General features: G+C 43.0%; 1 protein-coding gene across 1 annotated transcript in view; it reads right to left on the bottom strand.

Annotated features, from left to right (window-relative positions):
• Positions 1-18,763, bottom strand: part of LOC117669233 (IgGFc-binding protein-like) — a 67,681-nt gene that overhangs the window by 39,080 nt on the left and 9,838 nt on the right. The window contains exons 3-6 of the mRNA XM_087876703.1: positions 12,394-12,453; positions 9,290-10,522; positions 7,320-7,654; positions 3,131-3,707 (exon numbers count right to left, since the gene is read on the bottom strand). Coding sequence (XP_087732829.1) covers positions 3,131-3,707; positions 7,320-7,654; positions 9,290-10,522; positions 12,394-12,451 — 2,203 coding nt within the window. The 5' untranslated portion in view covers positions 12,452-12,453. The remainder of the gene's footprint in view (positions 1-3,130; positions 3,708-7,319; positions 7,655-9,289; positions 10,523-12,393; positions 12,454-18,763) is intronic.

Raw genomic sequence — 18,763 nt, forward strand, 5'->3', positions numbered from 1 at the left:
AAGGGCAAGTACGGTGATGGCGAGATGGCGTCTCTTTAGAGACGTGCTAATATGCAGCGACAAGTCTATATTTATCCCAGATTGATAAGTGGCTGATGCCTAGAGAGCACATTAACCGTAATAAGATCCTCACCTGTTGAAACCATTTAAAAATCAAATTAATCCTCATTCCCCGTAATTAGACAGAACACACGCTCCCAAAACGGCCAGCTGCAAAAGGACTGGTAAATTTGGGATAACCACAGCGTGTTCGCTCTGACTTCGGCTCTTTGAAAACGCAGCGCACTTTATGCCTTGGGATGTGTCTAAATATATCAATCAATTGTCACTCAATCCATTCGTATTGATTTGGGGGGGGGGGTTCCATGTTTTTGCCACCCTAGATGCCAATCTGCTTCATGCAAATTCATCACCCGGTCCATTAGCAAGAGCGTTGGTTTCACAAGTTTACCGAAAATTCGATGGTGATCACAAGGTGCAAAAACGAGCATCGTCCCTAGAAAAGATGCCATCGTTTGAGGCCACCAGGGTGGCCCCTGGCCATATCTGAAGACTTAATTCCTTTTCCAGGACTCCTTTCAAAGTTTTTGATGTGGAAATGACGGGGAAATGATCATTAATTTATTCTGAATCAATTGGTTGTCACTCCAGTTTAGAATTTGCCTTCCTTGGAATAAAGATTCAAACCCAACTCAGAGATTAAGGGTGATCCTCACCCTGCATGAAAAACATTGAGTTTTCCCGATAAAACTTTGTAGTTTTATATCTTGAAGCATACCTTGTGGGGAGCTGCATAAAATCCTCACTATGGTTTTTATAGTGTTCCCTAAATCTGTTTTCAGCTATTGATCAAATTTTGGTAAGTTAAAGGTGTACTTAAAACCGGGTAAAGTAGGAGAGGTGAAGATAGAACGAATTAATATGAAAAAAGGAATAGCTGGATTTTAAGAAATATGATTTATTCGGAATACACTAACTTTAGGCTTTGGCTGTTGATACTCGTAGAATTCTAATCCTACAGATATCAGTATTTATATACAAAAAGGGCAGTAGTGGAATTCAGATTTTTTTACTACCGGTTTTGTGGGCGTGGCTTGGTGAGCATGGCAGGGGAAGGATACTGCAAAATCTCCATTCCCACCCCGCTCCAGGGGAAGGATACTGCAAAATCCCCATTCCCACCCCACTCCAGGGGAAGGTACTGCAAAATCTCCATTCCCACCCCACTCCAGGGGAAGGATACTGCAAAATCTCCATTCCCACCCCACTCCAGGGGAAGGATATTGCAAAATCTCCACTCCCACCTCACTCTGGGGTTAGTCAGAGGTGGTATTTGCCGGTTCTCTGAACTACTCAAAATTTCCGCTATCGGTTCTCTAGAACCTGTCAGAACCTGCTGGATTTCACCCCTGAAAGAGAGTCCCCTGGCTTAAGGATGCCCTCAAATTTGCGGAAGTACACGTATTCCTTAGAGAAAAGAACCAAAGGAGGAAAGAAAAGGAAGAGAGCTTGTGAGAGCTGAGCATGATCGTAAACATGAAGTGCTGACTGATCGGCTTTTAAGAATAGCTTGGAATCCAGTGGAGAATTAAGACATGCACAGTGTCTTTGGAAGCTACTTCAAATTGAAAGTAATTCTTTCCATTCAAGATTGTCAAGCAAACTTCTTTAACAAGATTTATTGAGGTGAAAGCGAAGGCGGGGTGGGGGTGGGGGTGTTACAAGAATTTCAGCTCCTCCACTAGTTCCTATTTACGACCATTTTTACTCATGATACGGGTAGTCCTCAACTTACGGCCGCAACCATTTCTGTTGCTAAATGAGACATGTGTTAAGTGAATTCTTGCCCCATTTTACAATCTTTCTTGCAACGTTTGTTCAGGGAAATCCGTGCATCTGTTCCGTTAATAACACGGTCGTTAAGTGGATCTGGCTTCCCCATTGACTTTGCTTGTCAGAAGGTTGCAAAAAGGGATCACGTGACCCCGCGACATTGCAACCGTCATAAATATGAGTCAGTTGCCAAGCCTCTGAATTTTGGTCACTTGGCCACAGGGCAAAAATTCACTTAACACATGTCTCGTTTAGCAACAGAAATGGTTGCAACAGTCATAAGTGTGAAAAACGGTCCTATGTCCCTGTTGTAATTTTGAATGGTCACTAAACGAACTGTTATAAGTCGAGAACTACCTGTATATACGGGTGGAGACTTTCTCACTATCTCTTTAACAGCTTTTGGAGCAAAGTTCTTTGTACTGATAATGGAGGAGCTTGGGGCTAGTTTACAAAATTAGCTCCTGAATCATTCTGTGTCTGCGATTGCGCACTACAAATAGCCCTGAGGTAATATTTGACATGGTGCCTCTGAATCGCACACTTCGCATCCGGTTCACACTCATTTTAAATGGGGTGGGGCTAGGGGGCAGCATTCCCGCTGTAGAAAGTTAGCATCCACCCCTCTCCTAGAAGAATGAAATATTTTGAGAAATATTAAAAAGGACAGAAGATTACATTTCCCTGGATGAGAAATGGAGAAACGTGTTTTTTTAGAGGCAGAAAGCAGCCCCCACCTTTCTTAATTACCCTCAGCAGATGTCAGCACTTAAGAGATAAAGAGCTTACTGAAAGAAGCCAAGTATCTAGCTAGCTCTATTCATAGGCAAAAATTCCCTGAAGCAAGGTCTGAACAAAGGTAGGATTAGCCCTCACTCAAGATCCAAACCAGGACAAAGCCATTAAGCCATAATAGGAATTGCCCAACACCCTTTCAGAACATAAGCTCCTTCATTGCATCATCTCAGAGCAGACCAAACTTCAACCAAACGTAGCTCAGACAACCTATAAAGCAAGCTATGACCCCTACATAACCCCTACAACAGCTAATAGAATACATGTTCTTGCACAGGAACAGGACGCTCAAGTGCAAAGCTCAGAGAAGGTATTTAAAAACCCCACTCTCAACTCCATGTGGTCAGCTGCCCAGAATCACAAAACCATGTGGTTCTGCTTCATCATTAAACCATCTTTGCAATCAGCCTCCAGCCTCCATTTTGTCTCCAGTGCCTTTCTCCCAGCTTGGAACTGAACCAGATGAATATTTCTTCCAATATTGAATTCCTTGCATACTTACAGCATCCGGCCAATTTTCTCCATTCACCAATCTCAACCCCATGTTTCTGGCAGGCATCTGCATAGGACTCCAGGGCATCACATACAGATTGTTTGTGTCCTTGATTGGCGCAAACATCGTAAACACAACCTTCAAAGTAGAACTTGGGGTCCACTTTAGAATGGCAAGGAGAGAAAGGACCACCAGAAGCCTTGATTATTAGACCACAATATTGCTCAGACTGGTATATCTGGGCCTGGTCAGCTTGGCAAGGCACGCAAGGCCCATGGCAATCATCCCAACATGTGTCTTGGTCGCCAACATCCACCTTCCAACTCTTGCCAAAGGCATTGGCATCTGGGGCCTTTGTTCCTGCTGGTGTTTGGAAGTCATCTCCAGGATCTTCATTATAGTTTCCGCAAAGGCCACAAAGACTTCCCTGAAAATCACTGCTGATGGTGAGACGGAGTTGTTGATTCCAGTCATAAGACACTCGGAGATGAAATTTAGTGACCACTATGGCAGAACCTCCACTTTGGAAGATCTGGAGAGAGCCATCATTTAGATAGATGGGGAGTTGTGCCCGAATGCCATTTATCTGCATTGGAAGAAAGGACAATTACAAAGGTTGCAGCATTGCAACAACAAACAGAAGCAGCTGTAATCTGAACTCCCATCTGGAAAGGAAATGATTGCTAAAATATTTTGGTATCCTGGCCCAGGGCTGGAGACAAGAAAAAATAAAAACAAAAGACTATCAAACTAATAAAAGGGACGTAGTGGCTCAGTGGCTAAGACACTGAGCTTGTCAATCGAAAAGTTGGTAGTTTTGCAGTTCGAATCCCTAGTGCCGCGTAACGGGGTGAGCTCCCATTACTTGTCCCAGCTTCTGCCAATCTAGCAGTTCAAAAGCATGTAAAAAATGCAAGTAGAAAAATAGGGACCACCTGTGGTGGGAAGGTAATAGCGTTCCGTGCGCCTTTGGCATTTAGTCATGCCAGCCACATGACCACAGAGACGTCTTTGGACAGGGCTGGCTCTTTGGCTTTGAAACGGAGATGAGCACCGCCCCCTAGAGTCATGAATGATTAGTACGTATGTGCGAGGGGAACCTTTACCTATCAAACTAATAAAGAATCTGTGCTTTATATTTATATTTATTTTTTACTAACTAATTTTTAAAATATCAAAATTTAAAGAAAAAAGAAGTAAAGACAAGTAAAAGAAAAGTAATAAATAGAAAAGAAAAAAGATACAAAGAAGCAGCTTTTGATCTTCACAGCAGTTACACATTCATTTATATTTTACCCTATTTTAAGGTCACAGCATAATTTCCTTCTTTCTATAGTTTACCTTTTCTAATTATCAAACCCCTTAAATCACAAGGTCATTTTTTCCCCCTTTTTTCGGTAAAAAGTCCATAAAGGGTTTCCAGTCACGAATAAATGTAATCTCCTTTCCCTAATCGGACAAGTCAATTTTGTTATCTCTGCTAATTCTTTCATCTTCACCACCTATTCCTCCATTATAGATATTTCAAAACCTTTCTATTTTTCTGCACATAACATATCTCATAGCAGTAATCATAGATAAAAAAAAAAAAAAAGCTTCCGTGGTTCTTTTCCAATTGGTTGTCAAATAATCCCAGCAAGTAAAGTTCTCATTTCAATTGAATATTACTCTATAAGAGAGGAAGGAATTATTTTTCAGGGAAACCTGAAGTATACTGGGTGCTCGGATGTGAGAAATTCATCCTGCTAGGAAAACATAGGTTGAGCTTGCATAACATCCTACTCTAAACTAAAACGGGGTTCGGTAGTTGATATTTTAGCACACTGAAAGTACCCAACTATCCTGTTTCCCTGAAAATAAGACATCCCTTGATAATAAGCCCAATCGGGCTTTTGAGCGCATGGCTAAAATAAGCTCCCCCTTGAAAATAAGCCCTCCCAAAAAATATTTAAATGCTTGTGCAGCCTGTCCTCACCATTTCCTCTGGTTAGGGTTAGGGAGACACAGCTGGAAATCAGGTAAGACGGCAAGAGGAGCCCCATCTTGCTCCACACGCCCCAAAATAATAAGACCTCCTCGAAAATAAGGCCAAGCGCTTATTTCGGGGTTCAAAAAAATATAAGACAGGGTCTTATTTTAGGAGAAACACGGTATTGTGTGAAATAGACACTCTATTGCATCATGTTCTGATTTATTTTTTCTGTATCAGTATTTTTGTGAATGCAGCCGTTGAATTTTGTTAAAGCAGCATATTGTGCAAAATCAACTTAAAAAGGGCTTCGTTATGACTAATTTAAATCCATGCTGTACATTTAAATGAATATTTTATGACACATTATATGCAAAAAAGCATTCCACCAACAATGAAAAACGTTTTTTTCTTTTTATAGCAGGGAAGGTTTTGCCTTGAAAATCAGCCTAGCATTATTTTAAACAAATAAATCTGAGCTTTGATTCTTGTTCTGCTTGCTTTGCTCATTCTGCTTTTCCTTTAAAGTTAATTCCATGTATGTATTTAATTGCTATGTTTAATGAGATGCTATGTTTTCCTTTTTTTAGCTTCTTTTCTTAACTACTACTCCAAAAATTAAACCAACATCTGTAGCCGTTAAGTTAAATCTACAAAAATAGGCCAGTTGTCATTGTTCTAACAAGGGCTTAGGGCAAGTAATAAAAACTATCTTTGAATTCACCTTCACCAGGTTTCCTGTGAGCCTGAAATAAGTCTTGGAAATGTTATCAGGTAGTTTTTTTTTCCCAGGGCCACCTTAATTCTGCAGCTGCCTTTAACGCCATCTCTAGATTTTATGTTAGCTGACGAAATGTTTATGCTCTGATTTTTTAGGAACAGTACAAATAAATACAGCATTTCCCCCAGAATTATCACTACAATCATTTTACAAATTTGAATGGGTGGAGGAAGATCATCTAAATCAGTGTTTCCCAATCTTATCCATTTCAGAGATACGTGGACTTACAGAATACAGAATAACAGAGTTGGAAGGGAGCTTAGAGATCTTCCAATCTACCCCCGGCTGAAGCAGGAGACGCTATACCATTACAGACAAATGGCTGTCCAATCCCTTCTTATAAACCTCCAGTGATGCAAGGTTTTCCACCCATAACTTCTAGAGGAAAGCTGTTTCACTGGTTAATTGTTCTCTCCATCAGGAAATTTTTCCTTAGTTCAAGGTTGGATCTCTCCTTGATAGGTTTCCATCCATTACTTCTTGTTCTGCCCTCAAATAGGTTGACCCAACTCTTCTCTGTGGCAGCCCCTCAAATATTGGAAAACTGCTATCATACCACTTTAGTCCTTCTCTTCATTAGACTAGACTTAGATATACTCAGTTCCCTTAACCATGTACTATATGTTTTAGTCTCCAGCTGCCTAATCATCTTCCTAGCTCTTCTCTGCACCAGAGGTGGGTTTCAGCAGGTTCCGACCAGTTCTGGAGAACCGGTAGCAGAAGTTTTGAGTAGTTCAGAGAACCGGTAAATGCCATCTCTGACTGGCCCCACCCCCATCTATTCTCTGCCTCCCGAGTCGCAGCTGATCGGGAGGAAATTTACTTATTTATTTATTTATTTTTAAATTTGTATACCGCCCTTCTCCCTCAGGACTCAAATGGGGATTTTGCAATAAGCTTCCTCTGGAGTGGGGAGGGAATGGAGATTTTACAGTATCCTTCCCCTGCCCACCAAGCCTTGCCCACCAAGCCATGCCACACCCACCAAGCCACACCCACAGAACCGGTAGTAAAAAAATTTGAAACCCACCACTGCTCTGCACCCTTTCTAGAGTCTCAACATCTTTTTTGTATCCTGGTGACCAAAACTGAACACTGTATGCTAAGTGTGATGTTATCAAAGTAGTGTAAAACATTATTAACACTTCAAATGACCTTGATGCTATCCCTCTGTTGATGCAACCTAGAACTGCATTAGGGTTTTTTTGGCAGCTGCAGCACACTGCTGGCTCATATTTAAATGGTTGTCTACTAGGAGTCCCAGATCCCTCTCCCAGTTACTCCTGTTGAGTCACCTACTCTATGCTTGTGCATTTGGTTTTTCTTGCTTAAGATGGGATATTCTGGGAGTTCACCCATCTTAAAATGTTTACGGCGAAACACAGATCTCAATGGTGTTAGGAACCAATTCTTAATGCAGTTGAGATCCATTCTGAATCATCTCTCACCTTCACAAAACCATATTCCGATCTGGTTATGGTGATAGTGTATTCATAAACCTCAATGGTCACCATCCCGATATAGGAGACCCGTTTACTTCCTCTGTTTTCATTCTTAGCATAGACGTGGAAAGACGGGAGTCCGAAGTTAATGCCACATGTCTTGGCGATTGTATAGGTGCAGGTCCCTTGGAAATCAAACTTATGCTTATCAAATGTATTGTAGTGAGGGTCGCCCCATATCCAGCAGGTACCGTTCGAAGTTGGCACGCAGTGTGGTTCACCGTTGATCATCTTGCATTCAAGGCCTTTTTGACACAGGACGTTGCTGCAACCGAGAGGACCTAAGGACCGGATATGCAATTTTAATCATTAGTCTTATGTTAATGGAGGAATCGGATTCAATGCAAAATGCCATGCTCTTTTCAGCATGTTCGGACCTGACTTCAGATTTTGAAAGTTTCAGAGAATCATGGAACACTCATCTCGATGAGCTTCCTCCTTCCTTCAGCCCACACATGTCCTCTAGAAAGTTCACCTGGCTATAATAGCCATAGCACCTAAGTTAAAGACATGCTGCTTTTGGTGCTATTTTAAGGCATCGGAATAGAATAGAATAGAATAGAATAGAATAGAATAGAATAGAATAGAATAGAATAGAATAGAATGGAATGGAATGGAACGGAACGGAACGGAACGGAACGGAACGGAACGGAACGGAACGGAACAGAACAGAACAGAACAGAATAGAAACCTTATACTTTTTCAGACAAATGGTTGTCCAATCTCTTCTTTAAAACCTCCAGGGTTAAAACACTCACAACTTCTGGAGACACAATGCATGTTTACCAGTGGTGGGTTTCCCCCCGTTGGCACCGGTTCTATAGAACCAGTAGTAAAACTGGCAGGAGGCTCTGTTCATCGACCCCGACGTCATCAGAATGCCTCTGCGCATGTGCAGAATCTTCTGCGCATGTGCAGAAGAGCTCACGCGCGTCCCCATTGCGAACCGGTAGTAAAGGTAAGTAGAACCCACCCCTGATGTTTACAGAGTAGAAAGTGCAGTCACTAAGCTCAGTGACAGCCATACTTAGAAGGCTTTAAAAGAGGATTACGCCAAGAAGGAGACAAGAGTTTCAATGGCCGTTACTCATTGTGGCAGTACATGGCATGCACTTAATCTTAAATGCCACTCAATGCCATTTGAAGGGAGATGACTGTTTTGAGATTTCGGCATGTTGTTAGACATTCTGGGAAGACAATTCAAAACTAAGGATATTGCAAAGCGGTGCCCCCCCCCACTCCCTTGGTTTCCCTATCCTCAATCAGGGGTGGGTTTCATTTACCTTTGCTACCGGTTCGCTCACTTGCGTGCGAACCCCATCTGTGCATGCGCAGGTCGTATTTGATGATGTCCGAGTGGGTGGGCGGAGCCTCCCGCTGCCGCCGCTACCGGTAGCAACCCACCACCGCCCCCAATGATGTCACAGTTTGGGTCCAGAAGGAAAGCGCAACTGAATTGGCCGTTGTGAATGCTATTCAGAAAGATCCCAGGCTCCCCTTATCCAAGCCCATACCCAAATGACTGAGATCAGCACCGATACTACCACAATGTCCTTTGCTGTTTCATTAAAAAAAACTCGGAAGACACAGTATTCCCTTCCTATAGCACTTAGCACTAGTGGTTAGATTTATATGCTGCTTCACAGTACTTTACAACACTGTCTAAGTGGTTTACAGAGTCAGCACATGGCCCCCGATAATCTGGCTCCTCATTTTATCCACCTTGGAAGGATGGGAGGCTGAGTCAACCTTGAGCAGGCCAGGATCAAAGGCATCGAACTCCTAGCAATGTGAGCAGAGTGAGCCTGCAATACTGCATTCTAACCACTGCGCCACCACGGCTCTTAAATATTCCAAATATCTTCCCATTCCACCCCCCAGAAACTTGAGTACAAGTTAGAGGAGATTCTACTCACCTTGCCAACTAGAGCCAATAGTCCCGTAGCTGTTCTGGTTTGCCACGCCCACAATGAGGAGGCCAAATGCCGAATTTGGATGTTCCACTTTGTAGGGGAGAAGTGCCAACTGCAACTGATACAAGGCCCAAGAGAAAACTGTGCCGGGAATCGGATTCCATTCCAATTTAGGTAGGGGCTGGCCTCCCACTAGGAGCCCATTGATCTGAAGAGACTCCACCACCAGAATGGCAAAGTTCTGAAAATTAGCCTGCCCAACCACACTGTATGTCTGGCTGTAGGTGCTGGTATCTGGAATCCCTATCAAAAAAGTGTCGTACAAAAAGGTTTGGTATGTAGCACCTGTGCTGTAGAAAAATACCTGAAAGGGCACATCGGCTTGTACGTATAATGCTGTTTTGGGCAACAGACTAATCGGCAGAACTTGCCCGCCATTCAGCCTGACGGCCTGCTTTTGTGCACCCATTTGGTATTCTACCGCTGTGGTTTGGGAGGCTGAAATGAACGCGATGTCACTCTTCGTCTGCCAAGGCATTGGTGGGACTATGTAATTCTTCCTCCATTCCTTCACTGATTGGAGCTGCTCAAAGACATGGTTACATTTGGTGTATTTCCATGAACAGACATGACCCGCTAGGACTACCACGGGTGTCTGGGAGACAATTCTGGTGCCGGAAAGATCCTCTGCTGCTTGCAACTGGATTCCCTGAAAAGCTTGCAGTGTTACTGTAAGTTTACTTCCAGCAGCGTATGTTTGTCCGTTGAGGACCACCTGGGCTGTCAAATGGATGACGACCACATTAGACCCTTCGTAAGACAAGACCGCGAACTCTGGGAAAGCCCCGCTGGGACCTCCGGTTGGGGTGACCACATAATACTCAGTTCCTGAAGCGCTCCTAGGAAAGAGTTGCGAAATTTCAGTAGTCAGAGGCTTGGAGTTGAAAGAGACCACCGAGATGTCTTTGTCTGCAGAGATGCGAACCACGTTGGGGAACACTTTGCTACCTTTAATTTCGATAGACGGCGGGAGGACAATAGACTCCAGCTTTCCTTTATACACAGTAACGGTCTTCTTGAATTCGGTCCCACAAACGTTGCACGGCACAGAAACAGTGACTGTCGTCTGGTCATGGATGCCTGTAATTTGAACCTCTAAATGGGGGGCCTGTGTCCCATAATTTTCCATGAAAGAGGTGATAAAGTCTCTTCCTATGCTTTGGCTCAGGCAGGTCGCTGTGAGGGAAAGATGAAAAGAAGAGATTGGGGGTGGGGGCGGGACGGAGATGGTTACATTCAGTGGTGAAATCCAAATTTTTTTTACTACCAGTTCTGTGGGGGGTGGGCTTGGTGGGCGTGGCTTGGTGGGCATGGCAGGGGAAGGATACTGCAAAATCTCCATTCCTACTCCACTCCTGGGGGAAGGATATTGCAAAATCTCCACTCCCACCCCACTTCCAGGGGAAGGATACTGCAAAATCTCCATTCCCAGCTCACTCCTGGGGAAAGGATACTGCAAAATCTCCATTCCCAGCTCACTCCTGGGGAAAGGATACTGCAAAATCTCCATTCCCGGCCCACTCCTGGGGAAAGGATACTGCAAAATCTCCACTCCCAGCCCACTCCAGGGGAAGGATACTGCAAAATCTCCATTCCCACCCCACTCCTGGGGAAAGGATACTGCAAAATCTCCACTCCCAGCCCACTCCAGGGGAAGGATACTGCAAAATCTCCATTCCCACCCCACTCCTGGGGGAAGGATATTGCAAAATCTCCATTCCCACCCCACTCTGGGGCCAGCCAGAGGTGGTATTTGCTGGTTCTCCAAACTACTCAAAATTTCCACTACCGGTTCTCCAGAACCTGTCAGAACCTGCTGGATTTCACCCCTGGTTACATTGGATCTGCTCAAGGTCCAACTTCTGTTGTAGTTGCAGCTTCAACACCATTTTAGCTTCTGTTCCAAAGGAAGAATTGTCCCAAAGGAGCTTTTTTTCAAGGGACTTCCTTTTGTGTTTCCTTTGAAGACGTTTCACTTTTCACCCAAGAAGCTTCTTCAGTTCTGACTGAAGGATGGCTGACCATTCAGTCAGAACTGAAGAAGCTTCTTGGATGAGAAGCAAAACGTCTTCAAGGAAAAACAAAGAAAGTCCAGTTGTCTCTTCAAAAAGCACCTTTAGGACAGCCATGATCTGGATGACTGAGAATTCTCCATAGGCAAAAGTAAGAATTAGGAACTGCTCCCTCATCCCGTGTTATTAATCCCCCTCGTCTAGAATTCAAAGGAACTGGTGTCATTTCATTACGTGTTCCCAGGTCGTGATCTGAATTATGGCTATTCCTGGACTCAGAGGCCGAAAGAAGAATAGAAATACAACCCAGGAATTAGGATAAAGATGGGGAAATTTTAGTTGAAGAAGCCAGCAATCTTGGCTTTCTTAAAATTATTGTGGATCGTCTTTACGCCTTTTGGAAGCCTCAGTCATGATTCTCAGGCATTCTTCCTGAGGGCCTATGGGAAGACACCACAGAAGAACCTCGTAATGCAATATTTTTCTGCAGGCATCTCAGGGAAGTACAGAGTTGCCACATGGGATCTACCTTTTTAAAGCAAGTTTCTCTGTTCTAGGTCCTTCCAGGTTTTCTTTCCCTCTTGGTCATTTATTTATTTATTTGTTTAAATTTCTATACCGCCCTTCTCCAATGTAGGACTCAGGGCGGTGAACAGCCAAAGTAAAAACAAGACATACATACAAAACATACAAAATCTAAAATCTTTTTAAAATAATTAAATAATTTTGGCCGTAATTAAAACATTCCAATTTAAAATCCGTTTAAAATTTGACTCAAGCCAGCCCAGCTAGTTGAAATAAATGGGTTTTTAGGGCCCGACGAAAAATCCGGAGGTCTGTTATTGTACGTAGCTCTGGGGGGAGGTCATGATGGTTAGGACAGATAGGAGGTGTAGCCTCAGTGCTCCAGAGAGTGGGACCAATTTTAACTATCACATACTTCCATTTTATGAAAGGCAACGAGATCCAGCCTTTTAAAGAAACCGTTTCTTTAAAACAAAGGTATTTTTTTAAAAAAACCTTGGTGTTACTCACCCCAGAAGGCTGAGCTGCAGAACCAGAAGCAGAGGAGGAAGCCTTTTATCCTCCCCATAGCTGTTAAAAAAGAAAAAGAAAGAGAAAGCGTTCAGATCAACGGTTCTTGGATGCGATACCTGAATCGCCAACAAGCTTCAAGCAGATATGAGTATCCGTCATGGTTCCATGGTTGCTATTTTCCAAAGCATTCCTTCTAAACTTGGTTTAGGAGAATCTATTGGTATCATCGCAGGGAAACTAAACAGTCCTGTGACTCCTTAAAAATTAACTAGATTATCACAGTGGTTATAAAACAAACTTATGGGAAAGAAGAAGGCATGCATAATAAAAAAAAGGAACAGATTTCTATATTTTATGCATACACATACATACGCGTTTTGAAATAACAATCCGTTAAATAGGAATGCCATAGTCCTCACCATTACAGGAAAGAGAAATAAGAAAGAGAAAATCCAAAATCCAAGGGATGGATAATTTTAAGGCACCTGCTTTTCTTTCTGTGGTTCTTTACTTTTAAACCGGGCCTGGAAAGGATAACTTTATCTTAAGCTGAGGATCTTACTTTATCTATGCAGTATATTGAAAGAACACAAGAAGCTGTACTTATTTTTATACTCCTTGTAAGAATACAGCCTTTAAATAAGCAACTCGCAAAGGCCACTCATCGCCATCCCACGGAAGAAGGATTTGAATCTTCACCTCCATTTACACATTCATTACACTCTGGCTTTGTATTGCGAATCAGACTAATAGATGCATTAAGAGGTCGTGCCAGACCATAGTTTAGCACAGGATCAAAGCTCCTGTGGTTTATACAAACCACAAGGAGCCCCTTTGGCATCTTTCAGTAGACCTTTTCATAGGATGCCGAAGGGACCAAATAGGTGTTTGAGTCTTTACAGAAGGTTCAGGGCATCCATCTCCAGCCAATAATTATTGGGCCAATCTTGAATCCTGGCTACACACAATTTAATACAGCAATGAAACCTTTAGCATGGGGAGCATAAAGCTCCTGATGAATGAATGGAAATTGTACACTTTGGGTTAGCCAGAGGAGCAGGAGTCACAGTGCTCCTCTCTTTTCTCCTCTCCCCACCAGGGACCTTCAAGAAGAGTTAGCAATTTTGCTCTGGCTTACATTAGCACCACTCTTCAGCATTTCATATGCATTCTTGATTTGATTCAAGCCGATAATGGTGCAATCGAAGTAACCCGTTTCATTGTAAATGCAAAGAAATCAAATTTAGCATTGGCCATAGTTAGCCAGGTAACATGACGATAAGCAGATAAGCAGTAACGGAGTTGGAAGGTACCTTCAAGGTCATCTAGTCCAACCTGGTGGACTACCTGGGCCTGGTGGCTCAGCAGACTAATAGCATTGTGATTAACACCAGCTGTCTGCAATTACTGTAAGTTCGAATCTCACCAGGCTCAAGGTTGACTCAGCCTTCCATCCTTTCTAAGGTAGGTAAATTGAGGACCCAGTTTGTGGGGGCAATAAGCTGACTTTGTATAAATATACAAAAAGTATGAAGGCTATTGCTTAACGCATTGTAAGCCGCCCTGAGTCTCCGGAGAAGGGCGGCATATAAATCAATTAAAAAAAAAAAAAACCTGCTCATGCAGACCTATACTAGGGATTTGAACCGCTGAACTGCCAACCTTTCTGACCGACAAGCTCAGCGTCTTAGCCACTGAGCCACCCTAGCCAGGCATGACAAAACTAGGCAAGTAAAGCTAGGAGCTTCCAAACCCCCTTCTTGAGACTACACCATTTGAGAGAAAGAAAACTCTAAACTGGTTTCAGCTTGTAGTAGTTTGCTTTTGGTCTACTCCATTATAGTCAAACATGACTTCCCAGCTTGTTGCCAGCATAGTAGCATTACTCAACCCATCTAGAAAGATGGCAAGCCCACCCAACAGTACAAGAATGAGCCCTCTTCCATTATACCTTCACACGTCTGTCCTCTCACCTGCAGACAACGTCTGTGGATCCCACTGCTGAGTTCATGTCACCCATTTATACAGTTTGAGCAGTGACGCGTAGCTTCTCCTTATCCTCCATCTGAAATTGTTTGCATTCACCCCCTGCTTGGAGGGAACAGCAGGTTCAACCTGCTATCCTATCTTTATTTTAAAAAATGCTCGCGTCAGTTGTCATATAAACGTCAAGTTTAATGTGTTCCTAGTGGAGTTTGGGTGGAATGTCACCTGCCATGTTATGAACAACATTCAAGTCTACTAGCCTTTAGATTTCAATTAAAATTATTTTAATACACGAGATTAAAAAAAAAAAATTCCTGCCTTTTCTTTCTTTTTTTTTTAATCAACACCCAGCTAGATCGTGTGCAATTGATTTGTGCGCTTCTTGCATTCTACAGATGTACTAGTCATTTCTCAGGCTTTCCCACAATGGAATTCTGATGTCCTATTATCCAAAATTAATGGGACAGAAAGTACCATCGACACGGTTAGAGCAAGCATAGAAGCACAGTGTTGTTTTGATCAGCCTGAGGTCCTGAGGAATCTTCAAAGCAACCAACTAAAGTCTAGGTGTTTTGATTTGATGGGGTTAGACATCCTGGAGCATCCATTGACCTATATTATCTTGAGACTTAGCACAATCAAAGCTGATTTAACTAGTCATTCAGAATTTCCCTCTAAACGGAGCTGCAGTTTTAATTTCTGGGAAAGACGTGGCCTTCAGATAGGATCAATCTCACGGTTGCACCAAAAAGGCTGATCTAGAAGGCAACTCCTCCGGACGCAGAAACATGGAAAACTAGTCACCTGGAAAAGATTATCGTAGCCTCCAACTCCCCAACCCATCCATACGCATTAAGGCTATCTTGTCATCAAACTCATTTAGCTTTTACACGAATTCTGGCACGTTTCCAAATGTTGGGTCTGCAAATGGAACACGCGAGCAGATCTGTATGACTGTGTCCCACGTATGGGACCAGTCTCCTAGAGGTATTCTGAAAATGTCCTAGTTTGTCCCTGCATCCCTAAAACAACTCCCAAAAAGATTTGCCGGAAGGTCTTATTCAGAAAACAAGCTGCCATCTTTGATAGACCAGTTATCCAGATACAGATTAAAAGAGTTGGAAGCAATGGTGAAATGTAAAATTTGTTACTACTGGTTCTGTGGGCATGGCTTGGTGGGGGGGGGGTTAATGTGACTGGGTGGGTGTGGCCAACTTTTTTTCTTTTTTACTTTACTTTACTTTACTTTTATTTAATTTGTATACTGCCCTTCTCCCGAAGGACTCAGGGCGGTGAACAGCCAACAATAAAATACATACATACAAAATTTAAAAAACAGAACAAACATCGAATTAAATAATTTGGCCCAAACAGATTAAAACCCCAATCAATTTAAGACAGATTTAAACTTTGAAAATTAAAAGATATTAAAAATATTAAAATATTAAAATTGTTTAAAAATTGTTTAAAAAGAGGGAGAAAGTTAGGCCAGGCCCGCCTGGTGAAATAAAAAGGTCTTTAGAGTGTGGCGGAAGGTGCGCAGATCCGGGATCCTCCGTATCTCTGGGGGAGCTCGTTCCAGATAGTAGGTGCCCCCACAAAGAAGGATCTCCCCCTGGGGGCCGCCAGTCGACATTGTTTGGCCGATGGCACCCGGAGGAGCCCTTCTCTATGAGAGTGTACCGGCTGGTACGCTTTACTTTTAAAAGCATTTTTTCTACAACCTCTTCGGCCGGTTTTTCTACAACCTCTTCTTTTTCTACAACCTCGACAACCTCTTTTAAAAAGTGCTTTTAAAAGGCTCTGACGATCCCAGCTGAGCCTCATCAGAGGCTTTTTCTTTTCTTTTTAAAAGCATTTTTTCGGCCGAAGAGTTTGTAGAAAAAATGCTTTTAAAAGTAAAAAAAAAACTTTGATGATCGCGCGGCTCAGCTGGGCATGGTGGGGGGCAGGGATTTTTGCTCCCGGTTCTCTGAACCACCTGCTGCCATCGCTACCGGATTGGGCGAACCGGTCCAAACCAGGAGCATTTCACTCTTAGTTGGAAGGGACCTTGTAGGTCATCTAGTTCAACAGACACACCCCTGCCCAAGCAGGAGACGCTACACCATTTCTGACAAATGGCAGTCCAATCTCTTCTTGAAAGCTTCCAGTGATGGTGGGTTCCCACGACACTGGTGGGTTGCTATCGGTTCGCCCCAGTTCAGCGGCAGGAGGCTCCGCCCACCTGCCCAGATGTCATCAAATACACTCTGCACATGCGCAGAAGTGGTGCGCGCATGAACGAACCAGTAGCAAAGGTAAGTGAAACCCACCACTGTCCCACAACTTCCAAAGGCAAGCTGGTTGGTTGTTTTCACTGTCAGAAAATTTATCCTTATTTCTAGGTTGAATCTCTCTTTGATCAGTTTCCATCCATTATTCCTTATCTGGCATACAGTCTATTTTTGGAAAATAGCTTGACCCCTTCCTCTCTGTGGCAGCCTCTCAAATATTGGAAGACTGCTCTCATGTCTCCCCTGGTCTTTCTCTTCACTAGACTAGCCATGCCTAGTTCCTGCAACCGTTCATCGTATATTTTAGTCTCCAGTCCCCTTAATCATCCTGGTTGCTCTTCTCTGCACTTTTTCTAGAGTCTCAACATCTTTTTTATAGTGTGGTGATTAGGATAGGCAACTTGCATGGAGACTAAGAATTGAAGATCAGTAAAAATTCTAGTCTATTTCTTGTTTACCCAATGAGACAATATCCATAATCTGTTCTGAAACAAATCCCTAGGGGGGATTATAACCAAACTACTGATGCCCGCATCCTATCCATGGAGCTTTTGTGCAATCTTCTCCATGTTCATAACTATTTGTGTAAATGACTCGGGGCCTGTTTCTTTATGCATCTTTTTCCAGCATCACTTTGTATGAATTTCCCTAAGGCAGTTTTTTTTAAAAAAAAAAACATTCATGTTCCTGATGAAAACTATTTTTTTCCCACGTATGGCTGTACTGGCTGCTGTTGTTTGAAAGCGATTTCAGATGTCTTTTTAACGGCTCTTTGGCCAAACAACATTTAAAGTAAGCCAAAGGAAACCCCACTTCCTTCCAGCTTTGAAGACGATACCAAATCCGGTAACGAAAAGACTGCAAAGCAGGCAACCAAGTTTAAGAGAGCACCAAGGATTCCATCCAAGTCAGAGGCGACTCAACATTGCAACTACAGACAAAGACGTTGGTGCAAACAATCCTCCGGTCGTTTCAGTCTCTAATACCCAACGAGCTCCAACGGAAACACCTATTCAAATACCTTTGCTAGGCTTCTGTGGGGCTCTCCTTGACCACTAGAGGGCACACTAAGCAAAATCCTCTTTCAAGGCGAGAGATTAGAAACACGGCATTAAACTCATATTGGATGGTTTCTAAACTGACTGGGGAATGCTGGGAGTTGACATCCACACCTCTCGCCAAGATTGAGAAACGCCGGTCTAAGAACTTTAGAGGCTTAACTGGGAAGGAATATTTATTTATTTGTTTGTTTGTTTATTTATTTATTTATTTATTTATTTATTTATTATCTATCTATCTATCTATCTATCATCTATCTATCTATCTATCTATCTATTTATCTATCTATCTATCTATCTATTTATCAAAGTCATATAGCCACCCATATTCCCCCAAAAGAACTCTTTGAGGACACTGCCTAAGGACCCACCCAGCTGGCTTCACATCCCTGCCACATCTGGGTTGTAATACTTGGGAGGTCCACTAGATTTTATTTATTTTATTTATTTATTTATTCGTTCGATTTATATATGCCGCCCTTCTCCGGAGACTCAGGGCGGCTTACAATGCATTAAGCAATAGCCTTCATACTTTTGTATATACCTGCTTAGTAGGGCTTTCGCCCCCCCCCCCAAAGCGGTGCTCTATTTTATACAAAGTCAGCTTATTGCCCCCATAAACCGGGTCCTCATTTTACCTACCTCGAAAGGATGGAAGGCTGAGTCAACCTTGAGCCTGGTGAGAATTGAACTCACAGTAATTGCAGACAGCTGGCAGCTAGGTACTACTTTAACAGCAGCAGCTTAGTCCACTGTGCTACCAGGCTCTTATGCAAAGAGATGGCTGCAAAGAGATGTAGAAAAGGCTAACTGGTTATCTGGCAGCAGTCTGGAGGTTTAAACCTACAGTAGTATCACCTTGATGCCCATTTTAATTCAGGAGTGGCACGCTGATGCCTTCTATGCTTCCGTGGTGGCGCAGTGGTTAGAATGCAGTACTGCAGGCAAATTCTGCTGACTGCCAACCGCCAGCAGTTTGGAAGTTCGAGTCTCACCAGGCTCAAGGTTGACTCAGGCTTCCATCCTTCTGAGGTCGGTAAAATGAGG

The sequence above is a fragment of the Pantherophis guttatus genome, chromosome 10, assembly GCF_059756535.1.
Source record: "Pantherophis guttatus breed Tessera chromosome 10, ASM5975653v1, whole genome shotgun sequence".
NCBI lineage: Eukaryota > Metazoa > Chordata > Lepidosauria > Squamata > Colubridae > Pantherophis > Pantherophis guttatus.